This window comes from Myodes glareolus, chromosome 25 (genome assembly GCF_982192425.1).
Source record: "Myodes glareolus chromosome 25, mMyoGla1.1, whole genome shotgun sequence".
Lineage (NCBI taxonomy): Eukaryota > Metazoa > Chordata > Mammalia > Rodentia > Cricetidae > Myodes > Myodes glareolus.
In genome coordinates, this window is record NC_142050.1 from 15,608,867 (window position 1) to 15,635,554 (window position 26,688).

At 42.8% G+C, this 26,688-nt stretch overlaps 1 protein-coding gene across 5 annotated transcripts in view; it reads left to right on the forward strand.

The window, feature by feature from the left end:
• The window catches only part of Met (MET proto-oncogene, receptor tyrosine kinase), a 112,876-nt gene that overhangs the window by 55,520 nt on the left and 30,668 nt on the right, over window positions 1-26,688 (forward strand). For all 5 annotated transcript variants that reach the window (XM_085683709.2, XM_048448994.3, XM_048448995.3 and 2 more), the window contains 8 exons: window positions 6,123-6,257; window positions 7,500-7,673; window positions 12,297-12,457; window positions 14,517-14,619; window positions 14,727-14,863; window positions 15,541-15,702; window positions 16,472-16,571; window positions 20,494-20,712. In XM_085683709.2, the coding sequence (XP_085539835.2) occupies window positions 6,123-6,257; window positions 7,500-7,673; window positions 12,297-12,457; window positions 14,517-14,619; window positions 14,727-14,863; window positions 15,541-15,702; window positions 16,472-16,571; window positions 20,494-20,712 (1,191 nt within the window). The remainder of the gene's footprint in view (window positions 1-6,122; window positions 6,258-7,499; window positions 7,674-12,296; window positions 12,458-14,516; window positions 14,620-14,726; window positions 14,864-15,540; window positions 15,703-16,471; window positions 16,572-20,493; window positions 20,713-26,688) is intronic.

Sequence of the window (26,688 nt, forward strand, 5' to 3'; positions counted from 1 at the left end):
AAGCAAGCAGTGAGGATATGCACCCTTACAGGGAAACCTAGCCCAGTGTGCAGGGCCTTGTGGGAGAAGGATGGATTCCCATGAAGATCACAGGACTAATCACAGGGATTGCCCACGTCTCCCCTTCTGAGCTCCTCATCCAATCTACATCTAAACAATGCCTGCTTGATTTTTTTTTTTACAGCACTTGTATAAGGCCTTTAATCTCTAAATGCAAAGGATTGCTATTAAAATATTTGTGCATGACTGTCAGGTCAGGGAGAGTGAGTGAATCAGAGATGGGGGAAGGGCTGGAAGCCTTTCCAAGGCTTGTTTCAAATTCAGCCCCACAAGCGTTTACTGGGCAACCGCACTGTGTCTGCTAACAGTGCCCGCTGCCTGGGCACAATTACGACGACCGTTAAGTTCTTTGTTACCACCCGGGTCTTTCTTCAGCACCCTCCCCATTCCTGTTCTGTTACCTCCAGTGTTAGTAACACCCACTACTTTCTTTCTCTTCTGATCTTATCTGGACTAGTTGGGTCTAGCAAGAAACTTAAAGAGGAAAAATGTCTTTCGGTCATGATCATTCCTTATGATCATTACTTAAAGGATTATGTCGGCAATCAGTGAAGTTGAGAATAATTACTCCCTTGCCGTAAGATCAGTTCATCCACTGACCTTCTGTCATCAGATTGCTTGTGGCTTCTACGCCGCCACTCTGGTGTGCCACATCAGTGCTGCCCATTGGAAGGCAATGGCATGCATGGTGTTTAGAATGACTAGTGCTTTCTAATATACAGACACATACAGGCTCAGCAACGTGAGCATTAGATGGAGATGCTTCTGCATGAAGATTAAACTCACGCATCATTTCTCTGTAGGGATTGTTAATTTACTCATCTCTTACAACATTTTCAGACAGAGGCGTGACTAAAAACACTTAAAGTGAAATGCACAGCCTTCACCTAGATATAGTCCAAAAGAATATTATTAGCAGTAGTCAGTTGCTTTTGAAGAAATTGTGTATAGTGAGTTCAGAAGTCTCTTTGTGCTAAGCAGGAACTTATTGTGAATAAGAATTTCAAGGTAATGACCATAGCTAAAAATTAAGCTGGGTTCATGTACAGTCTCTTAAAATCAATGCATACATGCTCTAGAAGGCATGTATTTGGTTCACTATCACACATATGGAAATTTAAAGCATCATAAACGTTTGAAACCCTGGGGAAATGTGAAACGTTTGTTTGGTTGGGTTGTATATGACAACGAGAAACTAAAATTAATTTCATGGATGAAATTCTCTAGGGGATAGGAAAAAAAGCAGAGAGACACGTAAAATATGAAGCATGTGTAGCATTAGTTTATGAACCATTATTGTTTTTAACTAGCATTGCAGATAAACTCTGTGCACTGACTGGTTGTCCTGTAGTCGATGTGTCTGCAATACTAATCCGTGAGTTGCTTTAGTGACTTGTCTCGTCACTGGAACAAAATGCTGACAGAAGCCACGTGAAGGGGAAGGGTTTATTTGCTCTTGAGAATGCAGTCCGTCACAACGAGGCAGGCATGACAGCAGCGATGGCTCGTTGTTCTCCATGGAACCCACCCTCACCCATGCTGATCTAACCCCACTGCCCCTCCACCTCCGCTGCCCCACACCCTTCCCCAGGTGTCTGGGGAGTCTGCCGCCTCTGCCACTCTGCTTCTTCAGGGAGCATCTACCCTGCTGCTTACCAGTCTCTCTAGGACCCTGCACCATAGAAGCTTGCTCTGACTGTGAAGAAACCTTCTTCAAAGCCATGACTATGGGTGCTGAGCAGGGATGGCAAAAACTTTCCTCTGGGGAAAGAAAAGCACTTGGTAATAAACATAGAAATGTAACCCAAACTACAATAAAGTACCACTACACACCCACTAAAATGGCCATAATTAAGAAAACCGAAAATAGGGCCAGATATGGTGGCACACATCGTTAAGCCCAGAACACCAGCACTTGAGAAGCAGAGGCCGGTAGTTCTCTGTGAATTCAAGGCCAGACTGATCTACATAGTGAAGTTCAGGATAGCCATGGCTATATAGAGAGACCCTGCCTCATAAAAGTGTAGAAGAAAAGAGAAAAGGAAATGCACGTGGAAGCCCTAACTTGTAGGAATGTAGAGTAGTACAGACACCACGGGAAGAAGCTTAGCAGTTCTTCTGAAAAGTTAAAAATGGGGCTACCAAAAGGTTTTAAAAATCTTTATCCTAGACACAGCACACAGGAAAAATAAAAGTATATGTCCACACAAGAAGCTCACATCTATCCCTAGTAGCATTATTCAGAGGCAAAGTGTAGGAGCCACCTAAATGCTCGGTACCTTATTTGGTGAGGCAGTCACATCTTGCTTCTCTGTGGCTGGGTCACAACTGCAGACTTTCTTCTTCCCAGAATTCTTCTGTTCTCATTGATCCTCCTCTTCTTCCTGTCTGGTTGTCCCGCCTATACTTCCTGCCTGGCTACTGGCCAATCAGAATTTATTTAAAATATAATTAACAGAATACAGACCATTGGTCCATACCACACTGAAATTCCTACTGATCCTACAACCACCACACTCCCTCTTCTTCCTACTCCTCTTTCTCTTCCTCTTCTTCCTCCTCTTCCTCCTCCTCCTCCTCTTCCTCTTCTCACATGAAATTTTTGAATTGTCTACTTTGAAAAAGAGCAGCAGAAACATTTGAGGAAGTAAATAGCCACAAAACTGATTTTATATTAAATTGTGTTTATCTGTTTTTGAACAAAATTAAATTGTAAAGTTGTCTAATTGAAAATAAATCTATGTATATGTTAGGGAAATTCAGTTTTTATGAATTATAGTATCTCATATAAAATTATTTTGTTCACATTTACAAACTTTCCAGGTGAAACCATACTGTTTTACTTTATTTATTTGTTCATGCATTATTTTCTCACATCCTCTCTCAGATATTTTATTGAGAAAGTTTATGTGGTCTAATAACTGCAATGAGCAAGTAAATTCGACTTCTTCCCTCACCCTCCCCCAAACAATGCATTAGGGCTATATTTTCAGGATCATTAAAGAAAAAGGTTTTGTGGTCTAAATGCTAAACATTAGTCATGGACACAGTAGAAATTCAAAAGATAATTTCAAGTCTTCTATTTCATACTAATTGTTCTCAGATTGCCAAGTGATTTATCATAAGAATTAAACTTACATGCCAAATTCTGATCTGTCCCTAGAAATATCTCCATGACAACAAAAAGCAACTCCTAATTCTTGCAAGCATTGCTTCAGGGGTAGTTTGAGGATTTTAGTGGTTACTCAATTATTTAGGATTCTGGCAGTGAGAGAGAGGGAGGGATTCGTGATAGAAAAAGCATTCTTGGCATTTCCATACAGTGGGTGTTCCTGCAGAGAAAAGGCTAACGATGAACTGAAAAGGTATTTGCATGTGTGATAAGGTCTCTGCTCATCAATGCAAAGGCAGAGATTCACCCCTTCTTCTCATGGCCTTCCCGCCTTCTCCTGCTGCCCAATCTCTGTAGCAGACAACACCCATTCTAGTCCATGAACTTTGCTGGCTAGGCTAGTTCAGTGTCATGTGAGCTATCAGTGCTGCTCAAAACAGAGAGACCTTCTTAGGCACGCTTGACTCATGCAGCCAAGGTTCCTGAAACAAGGAACAACGGGCAAGCACACACTGCTGAAGACTGTTCTAGCTTCAACTCCCCAGTGCTCTTTGGAAGTTCTGACTTTAAGCTTCAGATTGGTACTTACTCCTGGACTCCTAGAACCAAACAGTTGGGTTTCTAAGGAGGGGTCAAGCACACGGATTCTGGCATTAGGTAAAGCCTCTGGGAAACCTGACTCTTGCACATTCTAGCTAAATTCTCCCTTGGAATTTATTGACAGCACAAAAACAGTATCTTATCACTCAGAATAATTGTGAAAGGCCACTCTGATCTCTTAAAAAGCACTTAGAATCATGTCTGACGTGGTTATCTACAGTGACAGTGCTATGTGTACGGAGTCTCCAGCTGAAAAATCAGAGAAGGCAACAACAAATCCATCAACCCAAGCCCAGGGATGCAAAGAGCAGAGCTTCTCTATGAAAAGAAAGGGAAGTGCCTATAATCCGATATGTGATAAAGTCGAGATAACAATCTAGAAATTAAGAAGGGATTGCTTATTATAGACACAAGAAATTCTAAACAGAGCAAGGTTATATATAGAATTACCATACGGCTCCGCAACTTCAGTTCTGACATACCACGTGACAGCAGTATGAAGAAAATGCAAGACATCCTTTAGAAAGTGTTCTGGGAGATGATCGCTGTGTAGTATGTCTGAGGAGCACTGAGGAAACGGAGAAGGGGTGAAAATGCAAATAGCCAAGAGTTGATCCATAGTCATCAAGGAAGTGAAAATCGCGAAGACCGAGTGTTAACAAGCTGATGTTTGTGTTAGTTTTGGACTTGTGAATGATAAAAGCAGATAAAAAAAAAAACCTTTGTATTCAAAGAGGAAATAATGGGTTGAAGAACTATAGAGAATAGAAGGAGCTAAGCACCCAAGGGGTTTAAGATTGCAAAATTGAAGAGCTGAAATTGGGGTGAAGTGGTCTAGAGGGTTGAGCAGCCCAGGGGTGCGGGTAAGGGACTGGAAGTTAAACTCCTCTTTGCTTTGCCCACAGAGGTCACAAATGTCTATTGAGTCCTAAATGTAGGAAATAACAGTAATTTCCATCCTGACCTCATGACCTTTGAGGTCATGACCACATGACCTTTGAGTCATCATTAAATTTCTGTGCAAATATAACTGCCCAGTTTAATGGAGGTGTTTTCAATGTGTTGAGTGTTTGGAGTAGAACAAAAATGTCACGATGTTAAATTTTTATGGCTCAATGTGCATTTAGTTAGTTTTGCTATTAACAGTTCACCCCATGAGAACAAATTAAACACTTGGAAATCATCCCACATTGTTTCAGGCTACTTGGCCTTTTCATTGTGTTAAAGAAGAAAAAAAATGGCTATTTTTCTTCAAAATAAGTGTATTTTGTATGGTTTTGAGTACCAAGCCCTTAATCACTACTCTAATCTGCACTTCTGTTTTGTCAATGAAAAATTATGGTTGAGGGAGTGTTTTTGTTTCTTTGGTGGTGGGTTGGCTTTTTATTCTAACTTCGGGGTGCCCATAGCTGTCCTAGGATTTCATATGACGAACCAATACGCTTTGAAAATGCAGCTTGAAAAAGTTTCTTGGAAATGTAGGGCAGTGTCATAGAAGAGTGGAGCCCAGTTCGCACCAGCCTCCTCCCCCACACCCACTGCGCGCACAGCACATTAACGACAATGGTCTCCCTGAGCATGCACAAGCCATCCTAAGCGCTGCACTCAGCTAAGAGCCCTCCTGATACCACATCCCCTGCCGATCTGTCTCTGAACTTCCATTATCACTGGGGTCTGGAAACAGGAAGGAGGGACATCATATCGCTGGAATATCCCAAATGACAAATCCCTGAAAGCAAGAGCAACACCGTTTCTCCGTACACATCATTCAGACATTGTTAAAGCCACCAGGCCTTAGTTTTCAGACAGGACAAAATGGAGAACTTTATTTGTAACAGAAATAATATTATATCATGAGACAGTGTTATTAAAAAATAGAATTCAATCCCAATAGCCGGGGTCTATTCTGACCTCATAAGATTGATAAATACAGCTTAAGAACAGCCCTGGGTTTCCAGACTCCATGTCTTCTGTTTTTAGCATGATGTCAAGGGAAACTGCCCCATGGGGAAGGTTGAAAGGGCAGATTAGAGAATAATCCAGTGACGATGTAGCCTATGTGGTAGCTTCCTTCTGGGGAGAGTTTCGTCTCTTCCAGCTGCCCACACACGTGTAAGGATTGATTTGAATGTGCCAGCTAATTGTTCGCAAGATCTTTCCCTATAAACTGCTGAGGCCATGGGCAAAACATGAGGGTTCAGAAGAATTGGCTTCAAGGCAGGTGATGAAAAGACGTGGCATTGATTTCTAATGGGGAACCGCCGGTCTTTAGTTGGAACACTAGTGCACTTAGCTGGTCTATGTTTGAAGCTAGTCCCTTGGAATGAGTGTGCTTGCTTTCCTTCCTCAGGTTGTGCTTTCTCGGACCATACCTTCCACCCCTCATGTGAACTTCCTCCTGGATTCCCAGCCTGTCTCTCCAGAAGTTATTGTTGAACAGCCATCAGACCAAAATGGCTACACACTGGTTGTCACAGGGAAGAAGGTAAGGCCTGTTCCCATTGGAATTTCTATGGGTTTGGTTCTTTTTAAATAGATACTGTGTGCTGTTGTTTTAATAACCTCTCTCTCAGTCTTAGATTCATATCTCCTCCGTCTAGTTCTTTCTTGAGTCTTCCAGAGACTGCCTGAAGTAGAGTTATCTATTGTCCAAGGGAGGTGAGACCTGAGGGCATCTTCTCTAGATTGTGCTCTTCTTCAGTCCTGTTTATCAGTGAAAAAAAAAAAAAAACAACCTCGCAGAATGCAAATTACAGTCCTAACACAGAACCCAAGAGCAGGCAGATAAATTCTGGCGACACACACAGGAATTTAAGTCCAGCCAGAAATCCCTGTCCTCTAAGAGAGAGATGTGTGTCTTGATACCAGAATGGTCTGTGACCATACATAGAACTTTCCAGGGTTTCAAATGCTTCCCCTGCAGCTTCAATTGGTCTCTCTTGTTATTTGAAAATCATCTCAAACAGAGACCTGTCTCTATGCGCTGTATAACGTCTAGCGTTATAGGCCTAGACAGTAATGATGTTTCTTGAAGTTGTGGTTGGGGTGTTAGTGAGTTAGTCCAGGCTATGCTGTCAAGATCCTGGAACTCATAGCCCTATCTCAGCCTGCCAAGCAGCAAGTATCTCCGGTGCCCAGCATATCCAGGAAACAGCGTTAACCTTTTATCATGTATGTGCCAATAGTAAAAGGAGGAGTTTGACTTTTTAGATCACTTAAAACTATTGTTGTGGGGTTTTCAAATAGATGCTATCCTAATTAGATGCTATCAGGTGATATTTTTGTCTTTTTCCTGTTTTTGTTTTTTGTTTTTTTGCTTGTTTATTTTTGTTTTTTGAGATGGGGTTTCTTTGTAACTTTGGAGCCTGTCTTGTAACTTGCTCTGTAGACCAGGCTGGCCTCGAACTCACAAAGATCTGCCTACCTCTGCCTCCTGAGTACTATGATTAAAGGTGTGTGCCACCACCGCCTGGCTTTTTTTTTTATCTTTTCTTTTCTTTTCTGCGTGAGGGTGTCCTCCCCTAGAACTGGAGTTAGACAGCTGTGAGCAGCCATGTGGGTGCTGGGAATTGAACCAGGGTCCTCTGGAAGAGCAACCACAGCCCTTAACCGCTGAACCATGTCTCCAACCCTCAGGTGATATTTATATGAAACTTTTACAGATGTAGCTCTCACCTGAGCAAACTGAAACCCTTCTAGAAACTCCTTCTGTCCCTTTTCTTTGCAGATCTCCAGGATCCCACTGAACGGCCTGGGCTGTGGACATTTCCAGTCTTGCAGTCAGTGTCTCTCCGCCCCTTCCTTTGTGCAGTGTGGCTGGTGCCACGATCAATGTGTGCGTTCTGACGAATGCCCCAGCGGCACATGGACTCAAGAGATCTGTCTGCCTGCAATTTACAAGGTAGGAACATCTGTCAGCTCTCAGGAAGATTTTTTTGATTTAAACGCAAGTTCCAAAAACGAGAAAAGAATGCAAAAATCAACTTATTCATTAAAGTGGGGGGGGGGGTCACCAGCCCTCTCTATCTTAGCTTTGTCCCTAAGGTGGAGTTGGGACACTACCTCACTCTGCATCTGAAGTGCTCCCGAGGTCCTCTCTAGGGTGGCTGCTCTCCCTTAGCTCCATGTGTGATACACAGCGGGGTAAGTTTTGTTCTTAAAAAATAAGATGGGGTGACCGCAGCCACTAGTCCAGGCAGAGACAGCTAGAGCGGTGCAGGTTCCCTGTGATGAGCAGCAGCGGGTTCATCCCGGACAGGCTGGTACCAGCCATGCGGCCGGGAGAGTCAGGCGGGCCGGTGTGGCAGATAAAAGACTTACAGGACATAGTAAATAGACGTAAGGCTAAACATAAAGGTAAGCATTTATTACTTAAAGAAGAGGGAGAGAAAGAAAGACATGGAGACAGACATAGAGGAGACACAGACATAGACATAGAGGGGACAGAAGGAAAGGGTTAAGATGGCTACAGAGAGGTCAAAAGTGGCTGGGAGTGGGCGTGGCTTGCCCCTTAAAGGGACCAGAGATCAAAAGGAATAACAGTAAGAGTGAGCAACACTGCTCCCCAGTTCAGCTCTGTTCCCTCCTGAATCACCCACACTCATTCCTCCTTGCCTGCTCTAGGCCAGGTGCCCAAGCAGAAGCCTCCAACTCCACAGAGAGAGGTCTTAGGTCCATGGCATCCATGGGGGCCCCTGATTTGAGCCACGGAGACTGACCATCCTTACACATAGACGTCAGTTCCCTTTCCGCCTGTGGGTGGCTTAAATCTTGTCTCAACGTACTTGAAGGAGAAATGATGACTGTAGGAATAGCTGTACTGACATCCACACGTCTATAAGTCATCTCCTTCCTTTAATTCACTTTGAAAATACTTCCTGATCATATAGTTCAAAAAGAGACACGTGTACCCTGCCCTTGAAGATCCTAGTTCCTGGCAAGGATGGCAGCCTTGGTGCTGAAGCCTTGCAGCACTGGCATGGCATAGCTAACTGTTGTTTTATTTTCATAAGGATTGGTTTGAAAATCAGGGGTAGTTTTTTTTTTTTAACCTCTTGGCCCGTGTACATTTTGCTTGAAAATATTTCCTCAGCAAGGACCCAGTATTGGCTTTTTCTGTCTGCATGTAGACCAGTTGGACTTTAGTAAAAGCCTCTCTCTTGTGAAAGATTCAAGTTAAAGGACTGGGTCACCTGGTTCGCTCCAAGTAAACAAAGTAGCCGAGTGGAAACCCTGCTGGACTTCATGGCTGTTTCCATTTAGCCACGGTTTGCAGCGAGATTTGCAGTGGTTAGCTGGCTTTTCAATAAAACCATTTTCTGCTAGGTGTGATGCCATTCTCAATTCTTGACCAGCCAGAGAATGCACTGAAAGCACGGAATAGCAACTCTGGATCCTTGCTGTGCCCTTCTAACACTCACATGAAACTGTATACTTTCCCAAACAGCCTTGGGGATTTCTTCACAGTCTATAACAACTTTCCTGAGTGTGTGTGTGTGTGTGTGTGTGTGTGTGTGTGTCTGTGTGTGTCTGTGTGTGTCTGTGTCTGTGTGTGTCTGTGTGTATATGTGTGATATGTCTGTGGTATGTGTGATGTGTGTGTGTGTGCACGCGTGTGTCTGTGTGTGTGTGTGTGTCTGTGTGTCTGTGTGTCTGTGTGTGTCTGTGTGTATATGTGTGATATGTCTGTGGTATGTGTGATGTGTGTGTGTGTGCACGCGTGTGTCTGTGTGTGTGTGATGTGTGTGCGTGTCAGTCAAGTTCCAACAGCTTTTCAAAGCTATCCGCATTAGTATTTAAGAAGGCAGACTGATAACCTGACCAGGAGAAACATTTCTTCTTGACCATTGTGCTTCTTGTTACTAATCATGAAAGGCTTGTTTTTTAAAAAGCTGAAAACAGAGTAAATAGCTTAGAGCTTTCTAGAACCACGTAGTCTCTCATACAAGCCTTCCTCCTCCCTCCTCTTTCTGAAGTCCAGCACTCTACAGTTGATTTTTTTTTAAACTTTTTATCGATTCTTTGTGGATTTCACATTATTCATCCTGATCCCAGTCCTCTCCCTGTCCCCTTGGTTCTGCCCTCTGCCCTTGCAACCCAACCCCCAAAACAAAACTTAAAAGTAAAAGCAAAGTAAGCGTAGAAGCTTGCAGAGTATCATGCACAGGCTGATGAGGCCTGGGCCATACAGTAAGAGGAAAGCAGCACAGCTGAGTCTATAAATCCCCCCAGCCCAGCCCACCCCGCCCCCACCCATCGCTGTTAGAAAGATTTCATGCTGTACTAGACCGTGACATTGGGTGTTCTTACTGCAAAAAAACAAGACAGATTGTCCCTTTGCTTTGCTGCCCTCAACTCTATATGCGCAAATCCAGCTGATGTATAGACTTTCACATTCTGATACATATACATCAACCTGCTTCTCAAGGTACACGGTGTTCAGTGGCTGAGAGTCTTTGCACTTTTAGGTATGAGTGATCTCAGGATTATAACCCCAATCCATTGCTTCAAATATGCCATCTGATCTTTGAGAGCAAGAAGGAATGTTCAGAAAATGAGGGGCCTTTTCCCAATATATCCTGAGGGTGTTGGGCGGGGAAGGGGCTTGCCATGCCTTATAGGACTTAAGATGGTCTCAGAGACACAACAGAACTACATCATTGATCAGAATCCCAGATACGGAACAACAGCAGACCGGGCAGCAGTGTGTTGCCATCGGCTCGTCTGTGGCTTTGTTTTTCCTGCTAAACCAGAACGTGGCTTCAGTAGTAAAACTTAGTCTCCATTTTTTTTTTAATGCTTTCTCATATTTTATCTTACTGGAGTGCAGTAACAATCTGAAAGTCTTGTTGGAATGCCCTCAGCAGTGATGGGATCTTTCACCTGTGAGAACCAGACAGGTGGGAGTTCTGACTTCTGGGGCTCTATGCAGGACACTCCTTTCCTGCCCGGAGAGTTTCTCTGCACTTCAGGCTAACTCAGAGTTTGCCAGCCCATTGTTGGGGCTGTGCAAGGGTGTGTGGTCTACGACAACTTCCTTCCTTTTCCCCTGGAAGAGCGGCAGTTCCTCCATAAGCCGCTGGGACCGTGTTCAGCTTTAGCGAAGGCTAACACAGAGCCGTCCTCTCGGGCGGGACTTCTTGTCACGTTGTCTCTGGCCCGTGCAGCTGCCGAACAACTCTGTGCCTTTTCTCGATGACGGTCAAGTCTCTGCCTCTTCGTAGGGAGCGATGGTGTGTGCTGAGTGACAGACTTTGGTTTGGACGTGGAGCAGGGCAAGGGCTGGAGGCAGAGGAGCAGGCCTACAGCAGCTTGAGCTACTGTTTTGGATCGAGGAAACCTTCTCGTTAGAAGGGGCAGCAGCCGTGTGGTAGTCTTGGCCAATGCTTCTTCTCTTCTGCTGAATTTCTAATATCATAATAAACAGACTTTTCCCCCCAGCAGTTCTCATTTGGCTAGACAGAGATGAGGTGAATTTTCATGAAAGACACAGCTAGGTAATGGATTTTTATGGCAAGAATGGCAATCATAAAAGCTTTAAGCTAAGACTTTAGGAGAGTTTTGTAACGAGGGTGAGTTAGGACATTGGTTTGTAATTATTTACTGAGGGAGGATGCGAATGTTTGCAGATTTGAGTTGTTCTGTATGTTCTTTCTAACTGTAAGCTGGTGCTGGACAGACTTTCGTGCAGGCCTAGGCGGGGTCGCCGTTTCTCCATCTTCACACTTCATTTTCCCACCATTGTGCTTTACAGCACAATTTACAATGTGTCCCCCCAAAAGAGCATTTCCTTTCTCAATTGTCACACGGCTCCCCACGAGAAGCTTATTTTTAACTTGGAAGTGTGTTTTGCCTAAATAGTTTTAGCCTCGGGGCTGTTGTCTTCCAGACGACACAGAAGCCTCATGTTATGGTTTATCATGGCTGCCACCGTCTTTCCAGTACCGTCAGAATTCACTTCTAACACGCCAAAGATGAGCCTCTTATTCACTGAATGTTGCATATGAGGAAAAATATCTTTAAAATGAGGTAAAATAATGTCAACGAGAATTAGAAAAATTACTACAATTCTGATTTGTGGATCTCTTAGTTTTGATTTTTTTCCCCAATGGAAATGTGTTGTTTGTATTAAATATTACATAATTTTGTGTGTGTTATGTATCAAATAGTTACCATATTTAAAAGCTACTGAAAATCTTATGTAAGGAATACAAATGGGTACGTATCAAGCAGATCCAGGGAGCTGGAGAGATGCCTAGAGAGGACCTGAGCTTAGTTTCCAGCACCCATATTTGCTGACTTCCAGCCAGCTGTAATTCCTGGACTAGGGAATCAAATGTCCTTTCCTGACCTTCATAGTCAATGTGCTCACAGGCACAAACCCACACAGAGAAACTTATACACATAAATTTCTCAAAATGAAAATAAATATTAAAATATAATACGTAGTTTGCTTGGTTTCCACACTATGAGAAAAATCACATTATGCTGTACTTTCCTTCTAAGTTCTGTTTCATCCTTGTAGGTTTTCCCCACGAGTGCGCCCCTTGAAGGAGGAACGATGCTGACCATATGTGGCTGGGACTTTGGATTCAAGAAGAATAACAAATTTGATTTAAAGAAAACCAAAGTTCTGCTTGGCAATGAGAGCTGTACCTTGGCCCTAAGTGAGAGCACAGCAAATACGTAAGGAGCGCCGTGGCTTTGCTGGGCTGGGCTTGGAAGACAGGCCTTTTAATTACAGTTTCTAAAAAAGAATGCTCAACATGTTCATCATGAATTGATAAGGGTCTTGACCGGTCTCTGCACTGGAGAGACTTGGAGAAAGAAAAAGGTGACGTGGCCTCAGTAAAAAAAAAAAAAAAAAAAAAAAAAAAAAAGATCGATCCAGCAGCCACTGACTGTTTTTTTTTTGACTTGTTTGCTTGATTTACCTTTTATGCACAGTTGGAGTTTAATACTTGCATTTTCAGTGGTTTTGTGTGGTGACAAAAATCTAGGCCTACTGTCGTACACGGAGCATCGCGTGTGGAAGTCGGGAGACGACTCCAGGAATTTGGTCACCTCCTTCCATTGTAGTTCCCAGGGCTAGGATTGTATGGTAAGGCCAGGGCATGAGGCTTGTGACCTGACCTACTGAAATGTCCTACTAGCCAGGCTCCCAGGAGCTATGAAACGACTGAAATGAAAGCTCTGCAGAAGCTGCCTGTGTCACTTGAAATAGTGGCCCTTCCTCTTCAGACCCCAAACCCTGTTCCCAAAGCCTCCTGTGGACATCAGTAAACAGTGGCGTCTGTCCTCTTATCACAACCCACCTGCTGGTCCTCGCAGCAGGGGTGACACCACCCATCACACCTTTGAGACACTTTCTTGGTGAACTTAGATTTATATTCAGGTAATAGTTATTGGCCCTCTGTCATCCGGGCATCTCCCCCAAACACTGAGAGGTGTCAGTTCCATTCTTCCCTAAAGTTCAGAAAGCTAGGGTGCAGCCTAGCCAAACTAAGGGATCAGAGCCGACAAACTGCCAAGTTCAGCCCTCTGATCAAGGCCAGTGCTTGTTCCACTCTCTCTATCCTAGGTAATCCTTCTACAGTCTCTAAATTCTACAGTGAGTGGGTATTGAAGGAATTACTTGTTACATTGTAGTAGCAACAACTGAGGTTTTAACGGTTGAATCTTTTTGGTTGAATCTGTTCTAGAGAGTAAATGCATCTAATGGATTTCATTCCAGTGTCATAAAACTCCTTAACATATACATTTTAATGAAACTAAAACCAATTAATGTCAAGCTTGCTAGCCCGAAGACAAAAGCAAGTTCACCCTAAAAACATCCCTTGTTCTCAAAAACTCATTATTGCAAGATGAATTAAGATCTATAAAGAAAAAACACAATGCATTCTTTTTTAGGAGTTACTTAGTGAAATAAATTATATTCAGCTTTGTATTATATATTAAACTATATAAGATTACTGATGAAGAATTGACTCTGTTGGCTTCTAAGGAAATGCCACAGTTGCCAAAGTGCTTGCCAGGCAAGTACAAGGACCCAAATTCAATATAGTGCCCAATAAAAGACTGGGCATGATGGTGCACACTGGTAATCCAGAACTGGGGAGGCAGAGACAGGAAGATCTCTGGGGCTTGCTGGTCAGCCAGTCTAGCCTAATCGGGGATGTCCCAGTCCTTGTGAGAGAGCCCATCTCAAAACCGGGTAGATGGCCTCTGAGAAATAACACCCAAGGTTGACCCTATGGCTTCCACATGAATACTTATGTGCCCAACATGGTGCAGTAACATTAATAATTCTATGGAAAAACTGCCATAGTTTTGTTCCTCTCAGTGATTTAAATAGACTTGTCATAACTACAGTCACAGAAATATAGCTGCTGGCATACATTGATGGAGAGAGTTGGCTTGTTCGTCGATGGCACATTGCTTCATATGCTGGTGAGATAGCAATCATTATCTTACATGTGCCAACCATGGAGTTTTACAAGCTTAGATTATCATGCGCTTCTTAGCTGGCGAAGTCTGCCATGGTGAGGTCTGAAGTTTCCTATTATTGTCGGTATAAAGTTTGGCATAATCACTCAAAAAATAAAATTATGCGATTTTTGACCTAATGCTTCCATGAAACTGAGCTTGCTGTTTGCGGTCATGAGCTCAGAATCACAACAAGCAGCCAGAAAACCAGAAAATGCATGTGCATTTGAAACATATTAAGTCTTGCTTTTTTTTTTAGGTTGAAGTGCACAGTTGGTCCTGCGATGAGTGAGCACTTCAATGTGTCTGTAATCATCTCCAACAGCCGAGGGACAACACAATACAGCGCATTTTCCTATGTAGTAAGTCCAAGCATTACTTTGTTCATGACCTAGGACATTTGATCTTTATTTCATCTGCTTAAATGGTGGAATTTACCAGTTACATTTTTGTTTTGCTGCCCACTCAGGATCCTGTAATAACAAGCATCTCTCCAAGTTTTGGTCCTAAGGCTGGAGGGACTTTGCTCACGTTAACTGGGAAATATCTGAACAGCGGGAATTCTCGACACATTTCGATTGGTGGGAAAACATGTACTTTGAAAAGGTATTGGAGCTTTTTTTGTTGTTGTATTAATGTCTGTACCTGACACGTCGCACCAAGCCCTTTTGCGTCTCTGCAAACAGATCACAGTAAAGATGTTTATCTATGACTTCCTCTCCTGCTGATGGCTCCCTGCTTTCCACATCCACCCCCTTTGCTGATTTTTCTACCCTTCCTTTTTTTTGCTTTATCTCCCTCCTGAGTTTTGTCTTGCTATCCACTCCTTTTCTGTGCTGAGTCTTATCCCAGCTACAGAGTGAGCTTGAGGCTCTGGTTATTGGCATTACATCAAAATAAGCATTGCTATCAAGATTCAAGGCAGAAGAAGACATGTGGGGGGAAGAAATGGGTGAGGTTAGATTTGGAAGGTGGTCATGTTTCTCCTTCGTATAGTGGAAGCAGCTAAGTTTGCCGCAGTACCAATGTACTTTGAAGGTTGCCTGAACCGCCAACTGTTTTGAAGTCACGGATGGCCTTTCAACAAGGCTAAGTGTGGGATCCAGTTGAATGTAAACAACCTAGGAATAGCTTGTCATCTAAAGCACCTCAGGAAACTCCACAGGGTTATGTTTTCTGACTTACAGATATAGTTTTGGATTATGTATATTATCACTAATAACTCATGTCTGTTTTTCTTCCTTCCCTCCTCTCTGTTCTTTTGTTGGTTTGATTCTGGTCAGTGTATCAGATAGTATTCTTGAATGCTACACCCCAGCCCAAACCATCTCCGCCGAGTTTCCCGTGAAATTGAAAATTGATTTAGCCAACCGAGAGACAAGCAGCTTCAGTTACCGGGAGGACCCCATGGTCTCTGAAATCTACCCGACCAAATCTTTCATTAGGTAAGTGAAAGCTGCCCATGAGGAGAAGAAGAGCAAGAACAGACGGGTGATTTGGCTGCGGAAACAACCAAGCAGCCTCGCGTTTTCACTCCTCACTTAAATGCAATGGTGTTTCTTTTGAAGGCACCTTTCTGATTCAGTGGGAAATTACATTTGGAATTTAGGGACAGCTTGACTTTATCGCTGGCACCTCATGCCAAGAAACATTCTTCCTATCCAGTTATGCTTTAGACAACTTAGAGAAAAATGGTTTAACACGGTGCCTTAGTGTATACACACCTGTGTCTTCTAGAGCGTGCGTGTGCGTCTGTGTCTGCTCTCGACTGAGCGCAATTCCTGACAGCAGAGCCACCTCTCCCTTGCCTCTCCTCACACCTTGGGATTTCTCTACACACACTTTCCCCTCTACCAGACTCTGCACAGCCAGTGTCTTGTTGGACTGAGTTCAGCTTCTCCTGTTTGTGCCCATTCTACCGTCTCACAGCAATGATCACGGACGTTTTCCTTTGTACTTTTCAGAGTGTAAAACCCATTTCTTTTCCGCATTTAGTCAGTAAAAACATAGACTTTTCTACAGCTTACAAAATTTTCTTTAGAATGTTCTCACACTTCCAGAGAAGTGTTACCCCGAGCTCCCATTCAACTCTGGCTAGCCCTCTATCATTATCATTGAACATAAAACCTTCTTACTCGTTATCATTGCGTATAAACCTCTAAAGACTTGGTGGAAAACCTCTGAATACTCCTGTTTTCTCTTTTATTTTGCCAGTGGTGGAAGCACAATAACAGGGATTGGGAAAAACCTGAACTCAGTCAGCATCCCGAAGCTGGTCATAAATGTGCGTGAAGTGGGAGTGAATTACACTGTGGTAAGTCCTTGGAGTGGCTGCTCGGAGTCGTGTGTCCACCACCAGGCTTCCAGTGCTCAGGGACATTTAGGCTTTGCCTTTAACACTCACTAGGAATCTTTGCAGCAGAAGTCAAAAGGCACTTTTTATTCAACATAGAATCTTGAACTGACATTGCAGTCACATTCATATGTACACATGTGAGCATGAACACATACCCACGTGAACACACACGCGCATGCACACACCCATTTATATGTCAAAGAAGACCTTCAGTTTGAGGCAGCAGCTTTCAACATTGTTGGTACAAACACAAGCTTGTCTCAAGCCGGGTTCATCTGCAAAGCGGGAACCACAGTTGAGAGACCTCCTCCATCTCATCATCCAAGAGACCTTGGCCTGCAGGCAAGACTGGGAGGGGAGAGGGCATTGTCTTGATTAATCATTGATGCTGGAGGGGCCAGCCCAGTGTGAGTGGTGCCCGCCCTCTGTAGATGGTCGTGGGAAAGATAGGACCACCTATAGAGAGAGAACAAGTCCCTATGCAGAATTCTTCCGCTGTCTTTCCTTCAGTTCCTGCTTGCATACTCCCTCCTTGAGCTCCTGACCTGACGACCCTCAGACGAAGTGTGATTGGTTCATGGCACTTTCTCACAGCAATGGAAACCTAACAGAGCTTTTGATACGTTTTTTCAAGTTAAAGATGTGAAATGGACATTTTTATGAATGAGAAGTGCAAATACTGTGTTTTAGTCATGCTAATATGTTTTTATTTTCTTTAAATACATACTACATGACGCCAATAAGCAAAATGATAAGTTTATATCATACATCGAATTATACATAGAAAAGCTTTATATGTAGACATGTATTACAGATCAATGTATTTCCTGTAACATATATATAATCAAAGACATGATTTAGACTAGAGAAGTTAGGAAATTTTAAATTATTACACACCTCTTGATAAAAAATAGATAAGTAAAATCACATCTGCCCCACCACTCTGCGTCTTAGGCTGTGAATCTAAAACCTGTTTTCTTGCATCTCCGTCCCAATGCCTTTGTCTCTATTGGCACACACGGCATGCTAATAAGATACTTTTATCAAGTAACAAGAAAGCATTAGAAATATTAATCCCAGATGTGGGTGGTATTTTTCACTTCTCTACATATCCTTTTTTATTTGCAAACTCAACCGTAATTTATCCTTAAAGGTGATAGATCCATTACAGTAGGTCACATAAGGCCTGCCATGGTGGTATGTGTCTATAATCACAGCATCCGGAAGAGGGATGCAGGAGGACCAGAAGCCTAAGGTTGGCCTCGGCCATATAGCAAGTTCAAAACCAGACTAGCATTAAATAAAACCCTGTTTCAAAAAGAAAAACAAACAAACAAAAAGAAACAGCCATAGATTTAATATAGACCTCAGAAAGGTCTATATTTTGTTTTAGTTTTTCTGTGATGAAATGTCACACTCTTGCTGGACATAGGCACTCTACTTGGAGTAAAGGCTCCAAGCGCCCTCTCTCGCATACACTCTCAATTAGGCAAGTGATAGATTGAATTATAGCACTTTCTTTGAAATTTCCCATCCAATATTTCTTAAAGACTACAGCTACTCTGTTCCTTAATTACAAAAAGCAATTTGGGACTAAAAATGTCAAGCTAAGTCACCAAACAGTAAGGTCATCCCAAATGAGATTTCCCTTGACCCTCTCAAGCACCCACATTGCATCACCTCTAACGCGTGTTATTAGATTCTTATCATATTTCCGAGAGATGGTACTCCAGGGAGTAACAGCATGAAGTTAAGGACCTGGAAGCCAATCCCCATACGTGGCCACAAACAACGTTAGATTACCACTGATATTAATTTGGGGACATCCGTTCTCCACAACCAAGATACAATTTTACTTTAACCAAATAAAAATAACAGTTAGCCCCTTTGGTGTTGGCATGTGACTTTTTAAAGTTGGCTCTGATAAATGATTCATTTACTGAAGAGCAAGCCTCCATTATTAAAATAATGGGAGAGATTGCTTTCATCTCCTTACCCAAAGATGATCTACAGAACAATTCTCAACTTCGGCCATGTATTTATAATTAAATGTTTGCTTGAAGCCCTCCAGGTATCTGATGTAAGAGAGGCATACCACCAAGAAGACTCAGACATACAAGTCTTACCTGTCTTGTATGTGGAAATAAAAGAAACTTCCATTGTTTGAGTCAGAAACACAGCGTACAATAGCTCTGCATGTTAGTACTGGATAGTGTGAACTATCTCAGGGATGTTCTACTGTTTGCTCTTTCGTTTTCCCTTCCTTTACTGTCTTTTCTAAACACTGCCTTATAGAGAGGTGTATGCTCCTTCCCAGTTCTCTGTGGCTTATAGAGTGTAAGGTTGACTATGATGAATTGAACTCATTTATTATTTAGCAAATAAAAACTTAATGGTGATGTCTGATGTAGATCTATATCTAGCCAGAATATTTTTTTAACTCCAGTAAACTCACAGCATTAAAATATAGAAATAATTAACGTAACAAAGATGTAGATTAATTTGTTAATGCATGCTGTGTACCAGAATCCTGCAGATTAATCTGTGGTTCCTAGGTTCTTGTTATTATACAGAGAATTAATATGGTAGCAGTGAAATCTTTTATTTCCATTTTACAAGATGATGGGAATAAATAGTTCTTAGCACTATGGCATTTTATCTTATATAAAATTAGATAGTGCGATCTACTTTGTTCATTTTTATCTCTCCGTCTTATCTGATTCCAACATAGATTTTTTAAATACTGAGTAAGTTTTAAATTATTAAGGAGAAAACGTCACACAGCAGATTCCGTGCTTTTTATGTATATCCTGAGGTCATTTGCTATTGTGGGCATAAGCAATTGTTTTATCTCCAACTCTACTTGTCAAAGAAAAGGAAATCTAAGGGATGTTGTTGCCTGTTTGTCTTTTCCTTGGGGGAGAAACGCAACCCTTTGACTTTAAATACACCACTTTGTGTGACTGGCTTTCGTCTAAGTACAATCAAGAGGAAGCTGCATTTTCCAAAATTCCATAAATCAGAATTTCAAAGAGGAAGATTGGAAGTGAGAGATGAAAGGATATAAAATAATAGCAACAGAGCCATTGTAACGTGGACAGAATTATTTAGAGAGGCTACGGAGTGAGAAAGACGCAAGGCTCAGTGGTGATGATAGTGGCCGCTGAGGCCAATGGCCTTGGTTGCTGGCACTCCACCCCTCAGATGTGTGACCAGACTGAATGAGGTATGTTTTCCTGAGCTCAGTGTCTTCACCTAAAAATGGCACAGAATGGCACCTCCCTGTAGGAATAGCAGGAACATTGCAAGAGACGAACTTTGTAGAGTTAACACACTATTGAGATTCCATGAACATTGTCAGCTGTGATGTTAACCACATGGAACCTGGCAGCGTACGAAGCCCTTTACGGTGAAGCTTCCCACGCTGTGAAGAAAACTTCAGCCGTAGTTCCTAAGTGGGGAAACAGTTTCTGAGTGATGCCTTCACCTCACCTCTCATAACCTAAAAGTGAGATCTGAACCAAGGATTTCTAAGTTCTCAAAGTCCAGCCCTTGTTCGCCCATAGCTGCTTTACAAAATGTGAAGGCAGTTCCCCCAGCAGACCGCCTTGTCCTAAGCAGTTACGAGATGGAGGGAAGGCCAGCTGCAGCTACATCACCATAGCTTCTGCCCGGCACACTCTGGGTTCCTAAAAAAACAGTTGTTTGGAACATTGTACACCTATCATGTTTCCTGAAATGTGTTCTTCAACGTTAGGAAGTTAAATGGAGAATGTTTTTGACAATCAGTGTGGTTTGGGTGGATTCTGAAGTTTCGCAATAGCAGAATCGTGTCAAAGCTGCCTGTGTCTTCTGACGGTGGGAAACTGTCTTCCTGCAGGCATGCCAGCATCGCTCTAACTCGGAGATCATCTGCTGCACCACTCCTTCCCTGCAACAGCTGGACCTGCAACTCCCCCTGAAGACCAAAGCCTTTTTCCTGTTGGACGGGGTCCTTTCCAAGCACTTTGATCTCGCTTATGTGCATAATCCTGTGTTTAAGCTTTTTGAAAAGCCAGTGATGATCTCAATGGGCAATGAAAATGTACTAGAAATTAAGGTAAGAATTTCTTAAAATACTTTCTTAAATGAACTTGAATCGCTTTGTTGACTTCATAGCCATGTCAATAGAGTCATTGTGTTTGGGCATTATATCTTATTCTATACCAACAAATATCAAAGCACTGAAAACTGATCTTTTTGGCATAAGACTAAAAGATAAGTGTAATTATGCGTTGCTTTTTAATGAAGCATTTAAGACCCCCTTCCTTGTGTATATATTTAAAAAGTAACGAATGCTGAGCATAAATCTGTCAAAGAGGCTCCCTGTGATGCTATCCTGATGATGTTTTACGTTCCCTTGTGTGGCTCACCTAAACGCGCTCACTGGAAGATAAACAATGAGAGCCTTGATAGAAATGCATTAGTTGCAGCTTTGTACTTCCTTATAGTATGTAGTTTCTGAAGTTCTCTCTCTCTCTCTCTTGTGTGTGTGTGTGTGTGTGTGTGTGTGTGTGCACGTGTGTATGTGTATAGGCATGCATGCCATAGCAAATATTTGAAGATCAGAGGTCAACTTTTCAGAGTTTTTCCCTATTCTCCTTGTACCTTGTTTCTATAGCATTCTCTCTCTCTCTCTCCTTATGTGTGTGTGTATGATATTTTCTTAATTCTCTGGTAGTTTTGTAAACATATGGTGTATGTTTACCATATTCATTCCCCCAGCTCTTCCTTTTAACTCCCACCAGATACCTGCCCTCCCCCTCTTAATTTCATATCCTCTTTTTTTAAGAACCTAGAAAATCCAATTACATATATTCACAGACGTGGGGCCATCCACTGAAATGTACTTGTGGTTGACCTACCAGGACCACACTCTTAAAAAAATTGATCATCTATCTCCAAAACGCCAACAGCTGTCAGTGGCTTCCAGTTAGGGGTGCAGGCTCATGTACAGGTTTTGTTCAAGCAACTGTGAGTCCATGAATGAAGAGTCCCACCATGTCAGAAATCACTCCTCCCTAACTCTGTCTCTGGCGATCTTTCTACCCCTTTTTTCTGAGATGTAGTCCTTGAAGCTTAGAGAGGAGAGGGTGATATAAATGTTCCATTTGTGACCAGTTCTAAGTTTCTCTATGAACCATTATCCAATGTACAAAGACAGTCCCCTAATGAAGTCTGAGGGCTACAGCCTGTTTAGCAAAATAATGAGTTCCCCCCCCCATATGGGTTTTGGCCACTTTTTTTTTAGGTGTTTGTTTGTTTTTGTTTTTGTTTTGTTTTGTTTTTTCCTTTTTTTTTTTTTTTTTTTTTTTTAGTTTTTGAGACAGGGTTTCTCTGTGAAACAGTCCTGGCTGTCCTGGAACTCTGTAGACCAGGCTGGCCTCACACTCATGGAGATCCACCTGCTTCTGCCTCCCAAGTGCTGGAACCAAAGGTGTGTGCCTCCACTCTACATTCTGAGCAATTCTCTTGTCTCTTCCTCCCAGCACTTAGGAGAGCCGTGCTAACAGATGCTTGGCCACAGCCTCCAGTTTTCTACACTGACTTCAGAGAGTTAACTTACCTTCACCCACAGGGCCATTTCATAGGTGTGGTCAAACATAAGCTGTTTTATAAATGGATCTGGATTCCTACCACCTTGGGAATACATTAGTGCCTAAAAACACAGTAACAGAGCACCTTGTCCAGGCAGCCTGCTGCAGACAAAAATCACTAAAGGCAGGCTAAGGCTTGAGAAGTAATGGACTAGGCAGAATACAGAAGGAGGACTCCAATCAGCTCTCTGGCGTCATTTCAGTTATTTTTACTTCGGATAATAAGAAAAGTGGCAAAATGATCAAGATTTGGATTTTCCATAGTCCACCTAATTAGCAAAATATTCATCCTCCACAGCCTGTTGTCTGAGACACTGGAAATGTTTGTCTTCAGGGAACATTTGAGTGTGAGTGTGAGCGACACAACCGGCCGAGTAGCCCTTACTCAGGTGTGATGTGGGCAGCACGGGTCGTCTCCAACCGAGTGACGTTTCCGCTGCAATCGTTCGGCTCTCTCGGGGAGATTTTTGTCTCTGAACTAACTCACGCACAAACGCACACTCGCACAATCGCTAACCTCTCTGTTGCATTTTGTACAATAATTAAGTAAACCCAGCATGAAATTAAATGGAAAAACCTGCTTCACTGAACAGTGTGTTTGCCACACCAAAGTTCTTTCATCTGCTGCTTTAATTAGTTTTAGAGAAAGAGAAAGAACTTTCTATCACTTCCTCTTTTTTTTTCCTCAATAAAACTAATCTAGTGTGACCTTTTGCTTCCAACAATTACTGTGTTTGCGGTTTGAAAGATTCCATTTGGCTTTTCTTGGTGAAAATAAAGGTTTGTGTGTAAATAGTCTTAAGCCCCCACCACCACCAAAAGCTATATTCCTGTCCTCGTGTCTATGAGGACAGATTAGATACAAGGGGTTCTTTATCTACCCTCTCAAATCCAGTGTTTGGGAGAAGAGAAAACTTCTTTTTTCTATAAATTAAACAGCAGCAATGCCCTGTGAAGTTGTTGGACCAAGGAAAGCATGGCTTGACATCATCCTTAGTCTGTCAATGGTGTTCCTAACATGGCCCAGTGTCCCCGGAGACCGGCACAAAGCAGTCCCTTTTCTTGACTATGTAAAGTTCACTCATTTTCTCTAACAAGTCTATAGCACTTGCCATGTCCCTACGCTGTGCTCCCATGGTGACAGCGCAGCTTGGGGGGATTGTTTTAGTGACATGCTTTGCTCTTTTCCCATACTCCATTTTCTATGCGTACAGGAGGAAATCTAAGGTGTGTGATCCTATTTGCTGTGGAAGCAGTTTAATCCTTTACCAATTTCTAAAATAGATCACTTTGAAACCTCCGCCTCTCTTGGACACCCAGTGGAGTGTTTTTGTTAAAGCGCTTTCTTGTACTTGTTTTACTGCCTTTGAAAGCATGGGTGCAAAGTGCATTTGTCTCCCATTAATGGAAATGATGTGGTGCTAAAATGTGGTTTGGCTGTAGGGTGCCTAGCTAGCTGAGTACCCTGGCTCAATCGTTAGCACCTACTAAAAGAAAAAAGAAAAAAGGGGAAGAAAAAAGTGGAAGCTGGAAAAGTGTTTCAGTGGTTAGGGCTATCTACTGCTCTTGGAGAAGACCTGAGTTCAGGATTGGTTCCCAGCCACGCCAGAGACCTCACAATTACCTGCAACTCTAGTTCCGGAGGATCCTATTCACTCTCTGGACAATGTCAGTACCTGCACTCAAAATACCCACACTAAAAAACACACATATGCACAAAACTAAGAAAAAAAAAGAAGAGGGGGAGGGGAGAGGAGGAGGGTTGGGAGGAGGAGGACAAAGAAAAAAGAGGAGAAGGAGGAAGAGAAATAGAAGGAGAGAGGGCAGGAGGAGGAGGATGAGGAAGGGAGAAGAAGGAGGAGGAGGAGGAGAAGAAGTGATTGATAGGGGCAGTGCTCCTGAATGTGTGACTGTCACCCCATTGTGGGTAACTGAGATAGGAAGAAAAGGGTTCTAGGCCAGTATGGGCTACGTATTGAAAGCCTTTCAGGAGCAGGTGGCAAAAGGAAAGCAAGATCTATGGGGAAATTATACCATGAAATGTGTTGTTTACTACCAAGAGGAGCTCACATTCCTCAACCAGATTTACTGAAAAGAATCCTTGGTTTTGAAGGGGATCTGATAGTTTTCAGTCCCAGAGGTGGGATCTGCCTCAGTGCCTTATCTGGCCTGGTGACTCTACAAAGTGGACAACCACATCCAGTAAAAGAACTCAATAAGACGAATTATTGGTCTCTCCTGGTAATAGATCAGGAACCCATAGATGTGAGAGGTAGTTCGAGTCCACCAGGACGCCTGTGAACAGTGTCATAGAGCAACCAGTCTCTTTGCGAGTTCACATTGGGGTGCTGTCAACCATAGTGCACATGTTTAGGAAGGATTTTGCAATCAACAGAAGGATTTTTGTGTATGGTATTTCATTTAAATCTTATGTGGCCCTTGGAGGTTAGGAGGTCAGTGAGTATTGTCCCCATTAATAAATAAATCAGCAGGTTTAGGAAGATTGAATTAATTGTCGTGGTGTCCCCCAGAGAGCTAACAGCAAAACTCAAACTCAACTCTCCTGAGTCCAAATTCCATGAAATTCACTGAGTTAGTGTTTCTCATTATGTACCTTCATTTAATGAATATAGTAATACTTTTCATAATAGAGAAATTTTCTATCATGTGACATAGATTCCACGCCCTTATTTGAGTGAAATAGCCCTAAACTTTTTTATTTTATTTTTTTAAAAAAGAAAACAAACTATCTTTTTTTATTTTACACACCAATCCCAGTTCCTATTCCCTCCCCTCCACTTTCTCCCCCATTCCACACCCTCCCATTCACTCCTCAGAAAGGGTAAGGCACATTGCTTTGGGGAAGGTCCAAGGCCTTCCCTACTATGTCTAGGCTGAGCAAGGTATTCCTCCAAAGAGAATGGGTTCCCAAAAAGCTAGTATAAGCAGTAGGGATAAATCCTGGTGCTGCCAACAGTGACCCTGCAGTCTGCCCCAGCCATACATCTGTCACCCACAGTCAGAAGGTCTACTTTGGTCCTATGTTTGTTCCTTCCCTGTCCGGCTGGAGTTGGTGAGCTCACAATGGCTCAGGTAGACTGTTTCAGTGGGTGAACCCATCATGATCTTGTCCTCTTTGCTCATATTCTCACTCCTCCCACTCTTCAACTGGACTTTGGGAGCTCAGCACAGTGCTCTGATGTGGCTCTCTGCCTCTGTCTCTATCATTTGCTGGATGAAAGTTCTATGGTGGCAATTAATATATTCATCAATCTGACTACAGGGCAAGGCCAGTTCAGTCACCCTCTCCTCTACTGCTTAGCATCTTTGCTGGGGTCATCCTTGTGAATTCCTGGGAATTTCTCTAGTGCCAAGTTTCTTGATGGCCCCATAATGACTGCTTCAATCAAGATTTGTAGAAGGAGCAGCGGGCTGCGTTCTCACTGCCCAGCTCTCTGGCTGGTTTACACCCGAAATAATTACATGGAAACTGTATTCATTTAAACACTGCCTGGCCCATTATATCTAGCCTCTTCTTGGCTACCTCTCGCATCTCAATTAACCTATTTCTAATAATCTTTATATCAATCACCACGTGACTGTGGCTGACTGGGAAGATTCTAACCCACGTCCATCTCGGATCGGAGCTTCATGGCGTCTGCCTGACTCTGCTTCTTTCTCCCAGGGCTCTTAACCACTAAGCCATCTCTCTAGCCCTGCTCTAAACTTTCTTCAAGCATCTAAAATTTGAATAAAGAATCTTTATGTTTTCCCCTAGTCATTCTATTCGAGTTTTTGCACATGAATAGATTCTATAAGAAGAAGTGCCATATTCAATGCTGGAACAGGACTACCTCTGGCTGCCCAGTCCTGGGGGAGTTTGTCTTATCCTAGAGCTGTGCTCAAGGTGCATGTAGTGATAGGCATGCTTCAAAAGTCATTTCTGAAAACTCAGTTCAAGGAGAGAGGAGGGCAGGAACCTCATAGAAAAAAGAAGTAGTTCAAGATGAGCCACAGCGAGATTTAGAGACTTGAATTGATACTGTGAACATGAGAACAAGTATGCGGGTCACAGGTAAAGAACCAGACATCACTGTCTGGGCATCAAGGACATATAGAAAGGAGTACCACTCTGGGCCAATCCAATCAGCCTGATGCCCCAGCCAGCTGAAGGTTGGCCTATTCCCTTCTCTCAGTAGCTTACTGCAGGCCAATCCCATTGTGCTGGCGTGAGGTCAGATCTCCCTCCAGGCAGGATGGAAGGGTTCCTTTCTTCTCATCATGTGGCCCAGCATCCAGATGTACTCATGTTGATGGTGTTCATACCTTATTCTCAAGTAGTATTTCCCCGAGATACACACATTGATAGGCATTCTATCGGGGGAAAGGTACCCCAGGGCACATAGGAGGTGCTTGTGTTAACCCGCTTGTAACATGAG